The 19455-nt window shown below is 41.6% G+C and overlaps 1 protein-coding gene across 7 annotated transcripts in view; it reads right to left on the bottom strand.

Moving 5' to 3' along the window:
- The window catches only part of CHST9 (carbohydrate sulfotransferase 9), a 186473-nt gene that overhangs the window by 115105 nt on the left and 51913 nt on the right, over window positions 1-19455 (bottom strand). For 3 of the 7 annotated variants that reach the window (XM_032467471.1, XM_032467470.1, XM_032467472.1), the window contains exon 3: window positions 4259-4378. The exons of 2 other annotated variants lie outside the window; for them this stretch is intronic. In XM_032467471.1, coding sequence (XP_032323362.1) covers window positions 4259-4378 — 120 coding nt within the window. Of the gene's footprint in view, window positions 1-4258; window positions 4382-19455 lie in introns of those variants that run through there. 2 more of the 7 variants (XM_032467475.1, XM_032467474.1) reach the window with 1 other exon arrangement.

Raw genomic sequence — 19455 nt, forward strand, 5'->3', positions numbered from 1 at the left:
CCAGACTTCCCCAGAGAAACTGTATGTGATGGTAAATGTTTACCGTTGTTCTCAGCTGCCAAGTTTTGGGTAAACTTATACAGCAATACTACTTATGGAATGATTTTTTTTATGAAAGGTTAGGTTAATTTATCTCAACAGAATATACCTACAGCCATGTTAGCTGTGGCAAATCAGTCTGTCTCCCTGACTTTCTCATCTGGAAAGCGGGGATCAGAGCCTGCTTATCTGGATTGTCCTGAGGCTTAAATACATCCACATGCAGAGCCACCAAGAAATGGAGGAAACTCACACAAAATACTGGGGTTCAAGGTTTCAGAAGGGAGGCTGGAAGGCGTTGCTGATAATGTCTTTTTCACTGAGATTTCAAACCGTTCTCTGCCCCCGTGTTACATGAAAGGGCTCTGTAAACTGTGGAGGGCTACAGAAATGTGTCTTGCTTTATTATGCTATTACTTCTGTTATGGGAATCGACTTAGATTTCTGTTCTTAGTTACATACACACTAAACCTCAAATGAGAAACATTAACACTAGGTAAGTAAGACAATCTTATATTGATCAAGGGACACGGAGACTGAACTGCTTAACTGGAGATAACCCTCTAGGTTTCTTTCTCAGTCTCTTTAGCTTGCTCGGCACAGGTGATCTTATCTCTAGGTGATCATCACCTGCACAGAAAGAGATGCCTCTTCAGACCTACATCTCCAGCTCCAAAATCTGCTTCGGTCTTAGGCCTACTGGAAATCTCTATTTGTGTTTTCTGCTTCACGACACAAGTCCTTAACTTACACCCTTATATTCCCCTCCAAAACTGCTTATCTTCAGCGCCATCCTCCTATCTGCTCAGGCACCCAAACTCGGGACCTAAGAATCATCGGCCCCTCCCTTTCACGCAGCCTCAGATCTAACCCCTCCTTTCTCCCTGCTACTGCCCTGGTTCATAAACTCCATATTTTTTCCTGGCTCCATATTTTTTACAGGCTCCTAACCGATTTCATTGGTTTTAGGGATGGTTATTCCATCCCTGCAGTCTGACCTCAATTAAAGATTAAAATACACGTTCCTGAATATGAAATTTATGACCCTGAAAGATCTGGCCATGACCTGCCTTCTGCTACCACTCAGAACACTCACCAGTGATGCTAGGAATTGCACCTCTCACTCCAGCTCTCTGTATGTGACGTTTCTGCTTCCTGGAATGTCCTGTCCTGTCCTTCCTATCCATCAAAACTCTACACATCCTTCAGAGCTGAGCTCCCATGCCGAAGCTTCAGTGAAGCCTTTGACTTTGTGCCACCTCCCCCACCTCCCCTCTCCCTACAGAATTAATCACCCTTCTTTCTACGCTCCTTTGGCCCTTTATTTGCACCTTTGCTACAGTGCTAACTCCAGTGTTTGGCTTATAATTAGATGCATGTTTATTTCCCCAACTGGACTGTGGCCTCCTTTAGGGCGAGGGGTGTATCTTCTCTCTCTCTCCTCACACCTCACAGCGCCTGGAACACAAATGCTTGGGAGCGGGTTGCACAGAAAGAGTTATGCCCTATTCCAACCCTCCTTCAAATGCTAAAGAACGTGAAATCAATTTTAGTGCTGTTAACACTGGGTGCAAGTACAACCAACAACAGAGCTTTTACCAAGTATTTACATTACAACTGACAACCTAGAAAACTATTACATTAGAAAAGTGGGTGATAAAACAACAGAGGCTTTCAGAATGATGAACATGCCCTAGTTGTGCTTTATTGTATCACAGATTCCACTTGAAGAACAAAACATTAAAGTATGGTTTGCAGTTCACTTCCCTTTAAGCCTGGATAGAGCACTCCACCTGTGAGGAATAAAAGCGGACCGTAATCTCATAAAAATGGAATTTGCAGGGTCCCATTTTTCTTCTGAGAAAGTGAACATTAAAATTCTACATCTCATGGTGATTTATTTATAAAAACCGAGTCTTGATTTTTTAAAAAGCCATTTTAGATTTGGGAGTTGATATTGTTTCACGGAGAATCCTTAAATATATATCCATTTATAGCACATTTCAGTACAGAAATAGTCTCTTCATTGAAGTGATTGTTTCTGATGTTTTAAAACCACAAGCACATAAATGGCAATCCAGTGATGTCTCACTAATAATGAGTGGGGCATTTGTATCACAACTCAGTATCTCAAGTCACTTCTAATGAACAGAAAATTTTGTGTGTACATATATATGCATTTATGCGTATACACAGATATAAATAGTGGGTGTACACACATACGTGTATATGTGTATGTATATGCATATATATGCATGTATATATAATGCACTGCATACATGTACATGTGAGATATACACACACACACACCTATATTTTTACAATCATAGTCTACAAATATAAATAGTGAGTATACACATGTACATGCATATATACAATGCACTACATATATGTACATGTGAGATATATATATACACATATATATACACGCACAAACATATATACCTCCCATATTTTTACAATCAGACATAGTCTAATCTCCAAAAGATCCTCTCTTCTACCTGCCTCTATCCTTGTGTAATCAAGTCTGTCATGGAATCTTATCGAGCTTCCCTCATGCACTACCAGTTTCTCAGTAGCCAGTTCTGAGTGTGCATTCACTTGCAGGCATTTTATCTGCCCTGCTCCGAGAGGTATTATTAATCACATCCTGTTGCTAGGATACCTGAGAATGTTCATTTGTGTCCGATGTTTCTTTGGCAAAATGCACTACGAAGAAGGCATAGAATCATGACAAGGAAAATTACTGTGCACGTGCTACTTATTCAAAAAGAGGCAGCAGGGGAGGCGGGGAGTAGCATAACTACCAGATGATATAATGTGAACTCCCATGAATTTGTTTTTTAACATCGTTTTGTTTCACCTAGATTTTAATGGAAAAACATTGGCAATATTTGCAAAATAAGAATCTGTAGTATGTCCGTACTTCTGAGTTAACTAGGCAAAGTGGAAGGAGGCAGGGTTTTGATTCTGTTTACTTCACGGGAACTCAGAGAGGAAGGGGCTTTAAGAATTACTCACTTCAAATGCCTCAATTTCAGACAAGGTTACTAGGTGACAGTGCCAGCTGATTTGCAGAGCCAACCTAAAAACGAGGTCACCACCATTGCCATGTTTAGCTATTTTAATGCAAGACTTATAAGAAAAGTAATCTTCAAAATGTGCATTTGGGTAATGAGGGGAAAAATGTCTTTATCGATACCTTAAAAACATGACTGCTGTTTTGGGTATGAGTATACCAAAGATTCCTGCTTATTGATTGTAATGAGAGAACATATGAATATGTAAAATCCAGCTAAATGCAAGATTTTCTTTGTCAACCTCTTCCCACAGGACACAGCATGATACAGTGAAATAAACATGGACTTTGGAGTTGGATGGACTAACTTTCCATCTTAACCAGTGGTACCTATGAGCTATGTGGTCTGGGAACAAGGCAAAGAACATCTCCTCAGTGCATGGTCCTTTCTGTTCTCTTCTCTTTTCTCTCTAGGGCTTGTGTGTCTGTGTTGTGTGCACACAAGACATATATATGTACATACACACACACACACAGTATCTGTTTACCTATCATCCACCTATCAAATTGATCTATCTGTACCTACTTATCTCTTGTACTTCAACTGAAAACAGAAACAATTTGAGTTTTACTTCCATTATCGTTTCCAAGTAATATTCGCACAGTGCTGTCATTATACACATGCTAATCGTAGTAGCTCACGTTTACTGAACAATACTTGTGTGCTCACCACTGTTATCAGCATATTTTATGTTAATTCATTTTCTCTTCAAAATATTACACAATTTTAGAAACATTTTACCTATCTTCAGGTAAGGAAACTTGGTTCAAATTTGTTACATAACTTTGCCAGATCACTGAACTACTTAGTGGCCAATAAATCATGAAAGGACAGAAAAATAGTTGTGGGGAAAAGGCAGGGAGGATTCGGGTTAGGATATTTATCCACAAGCCATTTATAATCAGTTTCTAGGTTTGGAAGGTTCCCTGAATAAAGGAGTTTGTCAAAAATATTTCAGCAGACTTTTTAAAAAAAAAAAAAAACTAGCTGTTTATTATTTATCAAGTTATTTGCTTGAATGAATGAGCTGCCATTTTAACTGCTAAACACCTAATCATAATATTCCACGAGTAGAATGCCCCAAAGACCTTCAGATTTTGAACTTTTTTTTAGTAGTTTAGTATTTAGTTAGTACCTACCATGAATTGGGGACTCTAATGACACTTGAACATCATTTAATTTAGTCTTCACAATAACTCCATGGAGGAGACGATAATCACTTCCATTTTCCAGTGGAGAAAAGAGGCTCAGAAAAGTTTCTGAAAGGGGCACAAGGTTCCAGTTAGTGATTGGCAGGACTTGACTGTGAACCCAGGGATTGGTACCCTTCCTGAGTGCACTGGCGATGGGGATTAAGGGCAGCTCTGCAGTGTGGGGAAGAACTCAGTTTCCGCTCTCGCGTGGAATCAGTGCGGGATTCTGGGCACTTCACTTACCCTCTCTGCATTGTATTTATCTGGAAATGGGGGTAATACTAGTTCTTACTTTGCAGGGTCATTGTGAGGGTTCAATAAAACGTTTACATGTTTGGTGTATGATGCTATCACATTTATAAAATTCTCACTTCAGCGCCTGGGAAACAGCAACCTGGCGCATTGCCAGGTGCTTCTCTTTACGGACGTTCCACATCAGGTGGTCCATAGTAACAGGATACTTCTTTATATTCTCAGGGTCAGTGGCTTCATTTACACAAATATTATAAAGTTCAGCCTTTGCGAGTTTCTCAATTTTTTTTTTTTTTTTTACCATCACTTCTCTCTCTTGCTTCCCCTTAGAATTTCTAAGAGAGAAACAGCTCCCTACTTGGGTGAAGCCCTTTCCTCTCCGCTTCGTGGCATAACTCTTTCCAAATACAAGTTGGCTTGATGAAACACACACTGACGTGGCAAAACCCTCCCCGATTAGGAGCTAAGGTGACACGATTTCAGAATCCAGAGTTTGTGGTTCGAATCCCTCCCCACAGTCTGTACTGACCAGCAGCTGTGGAACTGCCCACAGTCTAATACGATCTAAACAGAAATCGGAGGATCTCACTGCCAGAACTGACTCACTGAAACAAGTGGTAAGACCTTGGACAAGTAACTTGGCTTTTCCAAGATTCATAGGTCTCTTTAGTTAGACAGGTAAATACTATCTTTTAATGATACCAAAAGAAATTGTACAAACAGGGATGTGAGAGGATCTCAAGTGCTGTTCTATAGGGCAGGAACAGAGAAGCTTAACTGGGCCACTTTGAAGACCAGCTAGTCTACAGAATAGAAACTGGATAGTTTCTGTTTCTGTCAATTGTATAAAAAGGCAGGCAGAGAAGGTTATTTTATTATTGATGCCTGGATTTAGGCTGGTGTTGAAATGGCATCAGCCTCAGCAGACCCTGTGGTGAGCCTCTGTATGGCTGGGTTTAGAGAAACTCCACTTGCTCTTTTGTCTGTTTCTCTTTGGTGAGCTGAGGCGTTGCGAGGACACTTAGGCAAAGACAGCCATTATGAACACGCTGCGTGCTGGGAGCTCCAGGCAGCGTACCTTGCTGCAGAAAGCGGCCCTTCAGAAACATATTGATACAGATAGATCTGGGCCTCCGAGGTTGGCCTGCTGCCTTGGCAGAGCTGACACTCCATCTGCACTCCCCAGCCCTGGGGTCCGCCATCCATCACAGCGTGTAGAAGGCCTGAGAAAGACTGAGTGCACAAAGATTTTTCCTGGGCTGACCGCTCAGCAGAGAAATAGTACAGTCAGCGTGAGAAACAATAGTTTTATGTTCTCTCGGAAATTCTCAAAGTACAGAATTTCTTCCCACTTAGATCCACCTGACAAGCACATAATGAATGTGACAAGCAACCGTTCCTTCCAGATTCCCAACACTGGCCTGGGTGAATTAAATCTTAGTGCAAATTTTGATATTCAGAACCTCATTCTGAAGCAGTCAGTTGTTGGCAGAGAAGTTTTTTGGAAGACTTTTAGATGAAGTCAGACTGGGAAAAAAAAAAAAATCCCCAAAACAAAAAACCAACCTCATCCCCAGTGATTGCCAGGTCATAAAACATCTCTGCAAAGTGGGAACTCTAGTCATAGTAATAGATGCTTCAGCTACTGACCAAAGCATTTCTACTTTCCTTTGTACCATAATACATTTCGAGTAAGTTGTGATGTGATGTGAACAATTTTTAAATGACATGATATTCTCAATGTCCTTGGAAGTTCATTCTGTAAAAGAAGCAGGAATGAATTATTTTGAAAACTCAAGAATCTTTTCGTAACACACTGACTCACTCCTGTACTGCAATAACAATGACCATATGTTAAGAAGTGGAGTCAAATTTCCTGCCTGCTCAATCGTCTGGGCCTTCGTAAATTGCTTGACTAATAGAATATGCTAGAAATGCCTGTTTCTTGGTTTGCGCCTTGAAAATCAGGCAGCTTCTACTTCTTGAGTCTTTTAACAATACTTGCTCTGAGAGAAGCCGGCCCCCAGGTAAGAAGTCAGACTAGCCTGAGACCGCCATGCTGCGAGGAAGCTCAAGCCGCCCACACACAGAGGCCACGTGGAACATGAGCTGCCTGGACCTGTACAGGACCCTCAACGCGCAGTCCCAGCCGTCCCGACCCAGGTGCCAGGCGTGTGTGGATGATGACACCATCCTGGATATGGGTCCTCCAGCCCCAGTCACCTCAGCGAACAGCCATACAGATTAGACAAACTGCCCAGCTGAACCTTTCCAAATTCCTAACCTACAACACTGCAAGCAAAATAAATGTTTGTTTGATACCATTAAGTTTTGGCATACTTTGGTACGCACCAACGGATAATAAAAACAATGCCCTTTCTGTTTGCCTAGTAAGAATATTTATTGATATACCTATCCACATACACCAATATATACTGATTCTTTTTTCCCTTAAAGCAGGGCTTACCTAGATTCCAGTCTTCCCTAAGATAGCTTTGCTCAACTATGCCTATAAATATGTTCTGTTATCCAGCACTGTGGCATCTAAACGGCACCTAAACTTGTTCCTGTTCAGGAAAAAGAATAAACCTTCTCATTATTAGGAGTGTGGTTAATCTGTGCACAATCTATGGAGATTAATATGGACTTCGGTTTTATACAAGTATTACAATATTATCCCCTGTCCAGGTTGCCAAGCCAAACTGAAGTGGAGACTGGCCAGTCATCCAGCATTTTCAAACGTGTAAACCATCAACTGCGGTACCCATTTGAAACAACAACATTCAAACATTCCCCCAGGCTTCAAAACCAAAGCCTTTATCGTTTATGGCTGGAATTATACAGAAACCCTCTGAACTGAAATACTGGAAAGATCCAACAGCTATTTCTTGCTAAATAATTAAAAATTATCTTAGTTTCCCTGGATAGGTTTACTTTTAAAGGATACGTTAGAAGAATCTATATTGAATTAAGAGCTTTAATACTATTTAGGGTTCATTTTGTGTAGAAGGCAACAAGGGGAAACGTTTCATTATGAAAGGTAATGATATGAGTCCAATCAGACTCTATGCTTGTGAAGTCAGGGTCTGCTCGCTTTAAATAGCAATTTATTTGGCTAATGGACACACAGCCCTGTCCAGCTTTTCATCTGAGGGAGACGGGCACACTTCTCTGCTCTCTCCCAGGCTCTTAATCATCTCCTCATTAGTGGGTGAAGAAAACTGGTAAGGTCAGAGGTGACCTTCATTTTCCTCTCTGAGATGTCAGCACAGGTTTCATTCCTGCTAGCCCCAGCTTTTTCCTTTTTTATCTTAAAAAAATCCTCATCCTACTCATCTTTTCCTTCGCATTGACCTGCATCAAAGGTTTGGGACTTAGTCGGGGAAGCTCACATTTCACGGACTGCAAAAAGACGATCAAGAAAGTGTGCTTAGATCAGTGGATATGGATTTATTGCTTTTGGACTTTGCAGTGTACTCCGTAATCTTGTAAAACCATCCTCCGTCAACCTGGTTGACTACCCGAGTCTCCTAGAAGACTTGTTAATTATCTAGTACATTTTATGTGGAGGAGAAGAGGCTCGCCAACACGTGGGTCCTTAGAAAGCAATAAGAGAACAAATACTGTCGAGCCTTTAGGTGGAAAGCTAGGTGACAGGTGGAAAGCTAGGCGTCTTCTGTCTGCAACACCCTGTACAGAGTAAACACGCAAGTGGCGGTCAAGGGAAGGGCTGCAGAAAGCAGCGCCTGCAGGCTGCAGGCTCAACGCACGTGGCCTCCAGAAGGGGCTGGAAGTGGGCCTTTACCTGATAATAGAGACAGAGTGGGAGACACTCCAGGAGGGAAGAGAAATAAATATCATCCGAACACCTAAGGCAGTAAGCTATTTTCTGGCAAAATCTTTAATCAGTATTCAGTGGGAGATGTGATTTCAGAAAAAGCAAGCCAGGGAACAGACACAGTGCAGAGGGCAGCTCCTTCTGATGCAGCCTGCCCACAAAGACAGGTAGCGGAGCATCCCGGGGTGGGCGGGGAGGGCGCAGGTGAGCTGGAAGGGAGTGAGAACACCGACAAGGGTCTTCCCACTGGCTTCAGCACCTGGAAGCTTAGATTTGCACAACAGCAAGAATCTGGCCATCCCAGGGGAGGGGAGTAACTTTCTAGCTTGATTTACTGTAGTGGACATAGCTGAGTGCCTCCCCTCCACTCACTCCTCCTCTCATTCCACGGTGGTACTCAACCCTCCTCTCACATGCATGACGCACAACTGACATAAACAAATCATCCTGGTCCCATGCCCCTTGCTCTAGGTGGTCATTTGACGTTTCTGGCCAGTGACATGAGATGAATTCTGTTGAAGAATTTCGCTGAGCAGTTTCCCATGCCAAAAACAACCCCAACAGATGGGAGAACACATTTCCTTTTCTTTCAGTGGATGTTGTCACATGTGGGTATGATGCCTGGAACAGGAGGATAAAGCCAACGCTGCAAGGACGACCGGAGGGGTCAGACCCCAGGAGGATATCCCTCAGGCTCACAACTAAGGTGCCACGGAACCACCCCATCCCGAGATTTCTTGTCATGGGTTATTTAACCTTTTTGTGTTTAAGTTACAGGTTTTGGTTACTTGCAGCTGAAAGCATCCTTTATTATCCACAGGTTAACCACAAAGTAAGAGTATTCTATGCTAAATAAACTGGGAATGCTAAATGATTTTTAGGATTGCTAATGATTATGCTATGCTAAATAAACTAGAAATAAAACCTGAAGGAAAGGAAAGAGCATTGCCTTTAGGATGGTCCCAGGAATTGTCCCCACAATTCTACTACCACTCCCCAGCCAGGGGCTGCACTTTAGAGGGCCTGGCCTGGTGCTCTTCCAGACACATCACCTCACACAGGGCGAGAAGGACCAGACTGTCTGCCCAGAGAGTCCGCGCCTTACCTGGACTGTGCACTGAGTAGCTGGGACACCAGATTTCCCTGGCCAGGGATCTCTGAGGCCCTGCGGGGTCTGAACGGGCTTCCTCCCCGGATCAGATCTCTAGAAGGGCTGGGGGACCAGACCGCATCATTGGCATAAGGCCTGTGGGGTGTTTAGAGGATGCCTGGGGCCGGGATGGGTGTGCAGACTAGACCCAGTGCATGTGTCTGAGGCCCCTCTCAGTGGTGGAGGGGTGGTGACGGAGGGGAGCAATGGAGGTAGAAAGAAGAGGGGGCTTACACTGGTTCTCCTGCCCCAGCCCAGCGATTATAGGGCAGGTGTGTCATGACACACACACCAAGGGTAGTTCCTTTGAGAATGCACAGGAATGATGGGCACATAGACTCTCTCATTGAATTCGCACAGCAGTTCAAGGGAGGGGAAGGGAAGGTGTCTGCCCACATTTTATAAATAAGGATAATAAAGGCTCAGAGAGGTGAACTTGCCTAAGATTACCCAGTAAGTGTCAGAACATGGATTTGAATCCAGGACCCTCAAAGTTCTCACTGTTTACCACATGTGCTCCCTCTGATTTTTCCGTGACATTGGTTTAATTTCTGTACGAAATTGAAAGACACAGATTGTTTAAATTACCCTTTTTATTTGTGTGGTCTCTAGCTTCCTATCTCAAGATCACTTAGAATTGCTTACTCGAAGGGGGTAAATACAAATGAACGAAATCCAATCAAATTTCTTTATGAATGGGTCATTTTCAAAAAAATTTTTAAATATTTTTTTGGGGAGGAAGGTAATCAGGATTGTTTTATTTATTTATTTTTTAATTTTTTAATTTATTTAATGGAGGTACTGAGGATTGAACTCAGGACTCATGCATGCTAGGCACGTATTCTGTCACTGAGCTATGCCCTCCCTTGAATCACTGTTGAATTTATTTGCTCTTGAAAAAAGTTGAAAATGTTCAACGATTTATACTGGTGTAAAGTAAATGAAGTGGGACAAAGAAGCCTCTCCTTCTCGCGTGGTATTACGGGATATGGATGATCCTCTGTCATTTGTATAAAATGTTCTCTGAAGTTTTTGGGAAATGGGTCAATTCTATTCTTTTTCCTTTGTTGTGCAAAATATGTAAGTTTTATTTTCCATAAAATTATCTGAGCTGGCTGCTTACATAGCCCCAATCTGTCAGTTTCATTTTAAATTCTCCAATTCACTATTTGCTACAGATTAAAAAAAAAAAAGTTAGGAGGTGATTTGCATTTTTTTTTTTTTTTTTTGGTAAATTGCAGTTTTTTATCTTCTGGTTGAACCAACTGTATTTAAATCTGGGTGAGGGCGGTGGAGGGGAGGCCTGCATCTTCGCAGGGTAGTTCTGGAAGGGGAGACGTCATTCCCACGTGTGCCCGATCCAAGCATACTCTCAGGGCCACCTAAGAGATTTCTCCCAGAATACTGAATACCTAATGGAAAACACTTTGATAATTGTTTTAACTCTGTCATGACACTGTCAAATATTTGGGGGAAAAATCAAGTCTGAGCAATAATAGGCAGGCTGACATCAGTTCCTGAGACACTGATAGGAAATCCTGGAAAAGTGCTAATAGATACACACAGAAGAGTCATTTCAAGAGATGAAGGAAATGTTACAAAATCCAGACCACACACTTGTAATATCTAAGTCTTAGAGTTACAAAACTGCAGGCCATGAGCTCTGCCATCATTTTTCTGGAGTCAGCCTGACGGAGCCAGGTTGCTCTGTCTGGCTTCCAACGATATCTACTCACCCGGATGCCACCCTGGTTATTAACATGGGCACAGCACCCTGCTTCCTGAGATTCAGAGCAGTTATATTTTTGTAGCAGAAAGTACTATTCGGGCTTGAAACCAAACGGCAAGGCTAGCTTTAACTCAAGAAAGTTCAAAACTTAGAATTTTGTTCTTGGTGTCCAAATGATGCCGCCATGGATGGGTGAACCATTCATCTAAAGAAACATGGTTGGTGCATATTTTTATTTTTTGCCATTTTGGAAATATCCGACAGTATTGCACATGACACCGTAAGCAGTGAAAAGAAGCATGGAATACAGAGGTTTCTTCTGTTAAGCTGATCCTGCCTCTGGTAATGACCAACACTTTCGTCCCCTGGCTGGTCTCCAGAGGCTTTCACTTAATCCCATATTCAACAGGACACTGCTTGGGGTGAGGCTGGCACATGGGTACCCGTTCACCCTGTGATGCACATGCAATCTGAAATAGACTGCCAGCAGCTCAGGGCAGGAGGAGAAGAGGCCAGACCTGCTAGGCTATTTGTCATCTCAAACATTTCAAGCACTGCATTCCACCTCCTAAGCCGGACACAGGCTATACGTAGCCCCTGGCAAGACGTTTAGTTCTGGGGGCACACAAGTAAGTGTTGTAATGTAATAACCCAAGGGAGAGAGAGAAGACTGGGCACCTGGAGCTTTTCTTTCTGTGTTTAAATGACAGAAAACTCTCTGATAAACATCTTACTATTTCGTCTTTAAGGCTAGATAATTCCATGGAATGGAATTAAAATACATATTAAGGACGTTTGCTGGGTGAAGACTATCTCACAGGCAACTACATTTGGTCTGACTTCGGTCTGCTTTCAAAGGACTGCAAGGGTCTTCGGGGGTAGTATTTCTCCCCCCCCCCCCAATTCTGGAAAATCAGAATTTTAGACCTGACTTTTGTCATTCTGTTATCTTTCATAATCACTGTGTGAAAATAAATATGCACTGAAAAGACCAATGTTAACAGGAAAGAGGGTTTGCTATTAAAGACAAAACAAATTGTAGCCACTCTTGGCCTTCAAGGAGAGTGGCAGAATGCCATCTCCAGGGAAACTGATTCCTTAGGAAAATTCTCTGGTGTCTTAAAAATCCATTTTGGTGATGACAGTGAGGCTCCTTGGATAGTTTAGTTGCAAGAGGGCGGAGGGAAGGAAAGGGGGATTTTTCTGTATGATGAAATAAAACGAATAGTGGAGTTGTTTATGCATCTTCTTTGAGAGGTTAAGTAACTGAAAAAAGTAAAGAGAAATGTAGTCTAAAAAGGGAGGGGCTTATATATGAATATGGTGATCAGTTGGGACCAAAGGAAAGATATAACCAATAATAAATTCCCATTTTAGGAAATGGCCAACAAACATTTGGAACCACAAAAACGACTTTCAATATAAGTTGTTTCCAATTCTATGAAGTGTTGAACCCCAAGCTACGGACCTCCCAAATCAACAGAAGAGCTGGTTAGGCATCATAGAGATGTGTGAAGGTGGCAAAAGGCTTTGGACTGGAAGACTGGAGAGCGTTAGGTTCTAGGAGGGAAAATGTGGAGCGGGAGCATAAGCAGAGCACAGAATAGCCAAGGAGCAGGAGGAACGGCAAGCCCCCTGGGCGGCCAAAGGACACTGGACTTTACAGAGTGTGGGGAAAGATTCTGTTTATTTGATTATCAAAAGAATGGCTGACTCAAGAAGGGTAGATGAACTTTAAGTTTGGGCAACAAAATCTAAAGGCAAAGAGCATGCTGTCAGGTGGCTCTTACTGACTCGCATTTTTCGAGCATTACTTCCTAGGTATGAACAAGGCAAAGTAGAGGGGGGGGCCTGCACGTGGATCCTCGCTCTTCCACTTAAAAGTTAATGAGATCTGGGCCGACTGCTTTCCCCTCTGCATCTCCATCTCCTCATGTTCAAGATGGAAGCAATAATACGAAACTATTAGCGTTACCATAAAAATGAGAAGAAACGTTGACTATTACGTTTTCAATAAATGCTGAAACCAAAATCACAACTTTCAAGCCACAGTAAAATAAAAATCAATACGATTCCGTAAACCTGCCAAAAATCCCACTATCCCCAAAATGCCTACACTATTCACAAACCTCCTACACACTCATTATTTAATGAAATGACTTAACTGGTTGGCGGTATTTTTACACACAATTTCATGTAAATCTGGTGCTTTTTTTTTCATTAATGATGTCTCATGACATATTCCACACTATTTGAATTTCTTATGTATATTTAGTTATTAAAAAATAATTAGTTGTTTCTAAAAAGATTAACTAAACGGGTCTCAGTAAATATCAAGAGCTTCCAGGAACTCACTATGTTCAGGAAACACCTTCAAGTCCTGCTAGCGATTATTTCTAAGCCTCCCACTTCTGGAGTGGTTTCTCTTTCACGTGTATGATCCCATTTGGTCTTGATGCCGCTGACCTTTGGTGGTGTTGTTAAGACCAAATTTTCTACATTCAAACCATTAAATTCAAGTAGTTACGATCCAACTTTCTAATTGCCTCTTGAAAGCAAAGTGGTACGATTTCTCACTGCACCACCTGATCAATACTTCCACAGTTAAACCAGTTTCAAATTCATAAACTCACCTATGGGAATGTTTCTAGTTGGTTATCTGGTTGGCAAACTGTACTGACATCTTACCACTACGGACTTTTTTTGGAAATCCATTCAGTTCAATTTTGTTTAGGAGATTAAGCATTTCTTTGGAGAGCAAAATAGCTAGATCAAAACTGACACGGCGTTAAATTTACAGGGCGACGCTTTCTGGTTTGGCGGTTAGGCTTTAATAATATTTTGTGGCAGTAACAACACGCCACTGCCTGACATTTCCCTCCTCTTTAGAAATTTAAAAAGAAAGAAAACTAAAGAAAAACAAAAAGCTTTCCTGTAACAGGATCAAGGAACTCAACTACTACCTCAATTCTGTCCATTTCAATGCAGGGTTAATACCCAACGTATTTCTTTTTCATTTGTCTGTTTTCACGGAGAAGTGGACTGTTTTGAGTGTTTCTAGTCCTATGCCCTATCTCCACTTTTCCATAGGCCTTATGCACTCCTTTGTAAAATGAGAATTTAAAAAGGGGTTGTTACCGTGAGCTTTGAGCGTTAAATCTAACATATGTAGATTGACAGGCCATTTGATTATTCTGGGAATAGCCATCCAGTTTTTAGTTTATTAAGCCCCTCTGCCCCTCAATCATTTTATTGCAGCAACACTAGGGCATGGTCTGGGTTCTGAAACTCAAAGCAGATTTTTTTTTTTTAATGAATTATGAGAAAAAAGCAAGTTACAACTACTGCATATTATATTAATTTGGGGACTCTTTTTAAATGATCCATCTTCCCTCTCTTCCATGCACAGAAGACTCTCATAAATGATTCCGTCTCTAACTTTCACTGCCTGCTCCTCTCTCTCCCAACCTCAATCGTGCCCCTTTAAGGAACAAGAATAAAGTGATGAAAAGTTCCCATATACAACACAAATATTTTTGTGGAAATTAACCTGGAGAAAACAAGAGGAATAAAGAGAGGCAAGGATGATTTCTTTATGAAATACAGATCCAATCACTATATCCTAAAAACGGTTTTTGACCACTGAACAGAAGTTATGCCAGTTACACCACATGAGACATTATTTTCTCTTATGAAAAGTGAAAAATTGTTAAAAAAAAAAACTTAATCTAAAGATATGCTCCTCCCTTTTAGATCTACAAATAAATGCTGTATGTAAATTAGGGCGATTTCCCAATAGTCTGTCGCTTTAAATCCTCTCTTAGCATGGCCTTAACCTCCCTGTGCTCTTAACCTTTCCGTTTAACTGTCTGGTAAAATCACGTTCTGGGATCAGTCCAAGTCTCTGCCTTTTCATCTGACTGATGAGTGAAGATGCAATAAAATACTCGAATGGGCACCTTTCACAAATAAGATACGTGTCTTCACAAGCACACAGCCACAAATTCATGGTATCCAACCCAAATAGGCTGTCGGTGGGGCTGGAAATTTTGGGTTTCCTTAGTCAGTTCTTTCACCTACCCTTCATTATAAGCATTCCATACCTTCTCTTTTATCCAAAGATAAAGAACATCCCCCTATTTCTTACTTCGCAGATTAAAACTGTCACCATCACATGGGTTTCCCATTCAACGTTCTGCCAACACACCTGCAGTCTTGCAATTCTTACTGCGTTCTCCTTGTCATGATGGAGGAGGGAGCCCTTCCCTCTTCAAGGCTGTTCTTGATCTCCTCCACTCCAGGGTCCCCAGATTATTTCCTTTCTCATTTGTTTCCCATTAGATCCTCGCCATCAATATTTAAATGTGATGCAGTCTCTGCTTTGTAACAAAAGAACAAAGTCCCTCTCCCTGCAAGACGCTACATCACTGTCCATCCGCACTGCCCTGCAGGCTCCTGCGACAGCTCCATGGGGCCAGTCCCCAAGTGTCAGCCCCTCCGTCTGAGTCCCAGCTCCTGCTGGTCCACTTCTGCCAACTGCTCCTGGCTTCTGGGCTCCAGTAACATTATTTCCGCCCCCCAGTCCTGGTGGCGGTAGTGCCCTCTGCTCTTGCTAATCTTGCTGCCCCATGATGCATTGTTGGCCCCTCCAGCTCCTCTGGCACCTGTGTAACCAGAGAAATTATTTTCTAACTGGATCCTATTCTTTTTCTTTTTTTCCTGAAATTATGCCTCCTTTCTACTCAGCCTTCTTCCATCATTGATACATGTCAGTATTTCATTCATCCTTCAGGGCCCAAGTCCAATCCACCTTTTAAAGCTCTCTGATACTACTTTAAATCTTCAAACCTACTTGATAAATGCCTATGCATGTGTCTACTGTCCTTGGGCACTGGGGCACACTCCAGAGGAAGGGAGGAATCACCTGCAATGTGAGATTTATCCTAAGACAATGTCTCTCTTACCGGGTCCTCAATACATTCATTCTTGTATTTTTTCAATTCAAAAATTTAATTTATCGTTTCTTTTGTAGAAACCAGTATTTCCATGGAAATATCTGTATTTCTCATACGAACCCAGTGTTGAGAAAGCCACTGCCAGGACAAAATGGACCGTGTGTTATTCCAACAAAAGTGGCACGATCGCTTAAAGACATACAAACAATGGACAGCATTAATACAGTAACAGACGTCCTGGGGTGGGGGTGGGGGGTCCTATATTTTCCTGAGTCTAAGACTGTATCAATGCTAGACACCTTCACAATTAGTTAGTGCAAGGAGTCTCTCCACTTGCCCTCCTTCCCACCAGACACACGTTTACATACGGCGTATGGGATGATCGGCTGGGCGTCTACACCACTTGCAGTCTCCTCTATGTGAAGACGACGCTTTTCCGGCTCAGCAGCGTGAGAGAGCGCGGCTTTCAGGATGAAGGTCGGCTCGGTAGTTACTTCCATGCTGGGCAGCGCGGGGACTCTTCTCTGACGGGGCTACAGCGGGGCCTGAAGGCGGGTAGCTGGGAAAGGGTGAGCCAGCCCTGGGGCAGGCACGTGCCCAGGCAGGGGTGGCTCAGAGGGGCACTGGAGGGCCGACGCGGGAGGGGCCAGGCACTCATTCCCGGACTGACGTTCAGTCCCCGCAGCAGCTCCTTCACGCTCGCGCCCCCTGTCGGCCTCCCCAGGAAACTATTTGCGGCTTCTGACATTTCATGCAGCTCTCAACTGTGTTTTACTTACTTTTCATGACTACATCTATTTTTTTTCCCCTGTATACAGGGCAGTCCATCATACGTTCTATTTCTCTGGGTTCACATTTATTATCTCCTCTTGTCTTACTTTTTTCTAATCTCAGTCGTGTCCACAACTCCACGAGGGGGAGCTGGTATAATTCACCCTTGATAAGTTGGAACTGAGTTACAACTGACACAGAACAACTTGTCTCACCTAGGGTAGCCTATCTGGTGACATAGTTAAGAACAGAACACAGGTAATTCATATTTTATCGTAGCACTTTTGAATATGACATCTCGCTGTTTACCATTCCCTTCAAATGAGTGAAAGTTTGAGACTAACATCCTTACGTTATAAAGCACGGAAGCAACTTTCTCCCAAAAGGTATGTTATTTTGAAACCTGTGATTTATTTTGGGCAGCTTAGCTTGAAGCATCTTTTCTCAAATTCACCTCATTTTATTCTCTATTATTTATCCCAGATATCTGAATCTACATGTAGACGACCTACTCAGTAAATGATGGAGTGTGTTATTCCAATAAAAGTGGTGGCTATTCCAATAAATGACTGGTGTGTATTTTCAAACAAAGACAAAACTATAAAAACGCCTTCAAGTTAATGAGAGTGACTTGTAACAAATTACATTTAAAAAAAAGCCTTGGAGGGGTATGAGATTTTGGGGTGTGTTCCTTGGCAGAATTGAATAAAAGTGGACTCGACTAATGTTATCCTTTCTTCTTCTGACAAATAGTGACTTCCGCTGGGAGATGATGATCACCATAGCTTCCTACCCTCCTGACCCCTCCCCCACCCCCAAACCTTGACATTCACGTGGTGCTCCTGGCCTGCCTCTGCGTAGTAGGACTGGGCGGTTTGCGTCCTGATGTTGAGATTCTACTTGTAAGAAACACAGTCGCTCTTTTCTGTTCCTAGCTTTGCATAAGCAACAATTTTTACACTCTGTTTTTTAATGTATTATTGAGTTTGGAACAGAGCATAACAATACATAAGATTTAATATATATTAAGTCTTAATATAAGGTAAGTAATATTAATACACAATACTGTATAATTTATACATAATTATATAAGTGTATGTTATAGTTATTACAATATAATTATATAACTGTGTTATATATAATTATATAACACAGTTATATAATTATACATTTTATATAAAATAGTCATATAAGTATATATTTATTTCATATAAAATATAATTATATAATTACATCTTTTATCTAATATATTATATAAATGTTATATAATTACATCTTTTATGTAATATATAATTACATAAATGTTATATATAATACTATCTAACATCTAACATACATGTAAATCTTGTATATTTATAAACTGAGAACACAGCAATACATAAGATGTGACAGCTATAACGGAGTCACTGAAAAGCAGTAATAAAAATAATGCTTTAAAGAAAACATTCCTCACCATGCTTTTTTTTTTTTTTTCAATTTTTAAAAGCTAGGAAGTATAGACCATAGATCACGGATAAATAAAAGTGAAGTGCCCCCAAACTGGTGCAGCAGTTGCCTCTCTGACTAGCACGTGTTGCAGCTCTTGTGAGAGGTGCTTTTTTTGCTGATACATTTTATTAGTTGCAAGAAGCTTCACTGGGTGACATAGTTGTCATAGTCATTTTACAAACTTGTCCAACCAGCTAGCAAATATACTAAACTTCCACTACTTTACAAATGGAAATAATAACGTGTGCGTGCACACACACACACACACACAGGGAAATCCTTATTTCCGGAAGGATATCAAAGAAGGGATAAAACAAACTCCGGCTGCCAGCTGGCCTTATTCAATCATTCATTCTCAGCGTCTGATGCAGTGTTGAGAAAATACTTTCATTCCATCTGACTCCAAATGGTCTGAAATTCTTACAAATATACATCACTTATCCTTTTTCAGGTAAAATTCGTTAAGATCATAGATTACTGGCCCACGACAACATGTAAAACTTGGCCATATCAGGAATACTTTTTTTGTTTCCAGCAACACCTAAACATCTCATTTACTAGGCATCAGTTACATACAATGATCTACCTCCTCCACAGTCATACATATGCCCACAAGTGCAAAACTTCTAATGATCCTGTCAGAGTTGGAAAACACTGTTCTCAAGTGCACAGTGTGAGAAGGACTAAAATTAATTACAAAACATCTAAATATTTAAAGATCTGCCATATTTAGGGATTTCCTAGGGCACCTAAAAGATTGTCGTGGATGCCTGAATCCAAGGGGCAAATCATAAAATTCCAGGAGATCAAACAATTTTAATACATGTGCCAATGCCAGGCCCCTTAGACCCTGGTCGTGATAAAGATGTGAAGTCCACAGAGCTGCAACCTGAGAAGCCACCGGGGCCGTCCTGCCATGGTAACATCATTTACCGTGTCATTACCACTGTCACCGTGTCC

The sequence above is a fragment of the Camelus ferus genome, chromosome 24, assembly GCF_009834535.1.
Source record: "Camelus ferus isolate YT-003-E chromosome 24, BCGSAC_Cfer_1.0, whole genome shotgun sequence".
Classification (NCBI taxonomy): domain Eukaryota; kingdom Metazoa; phylum Chordata; class Mammalia; order Artiodactyla; family Camelidae; genus Camelus; species Camelus ferus.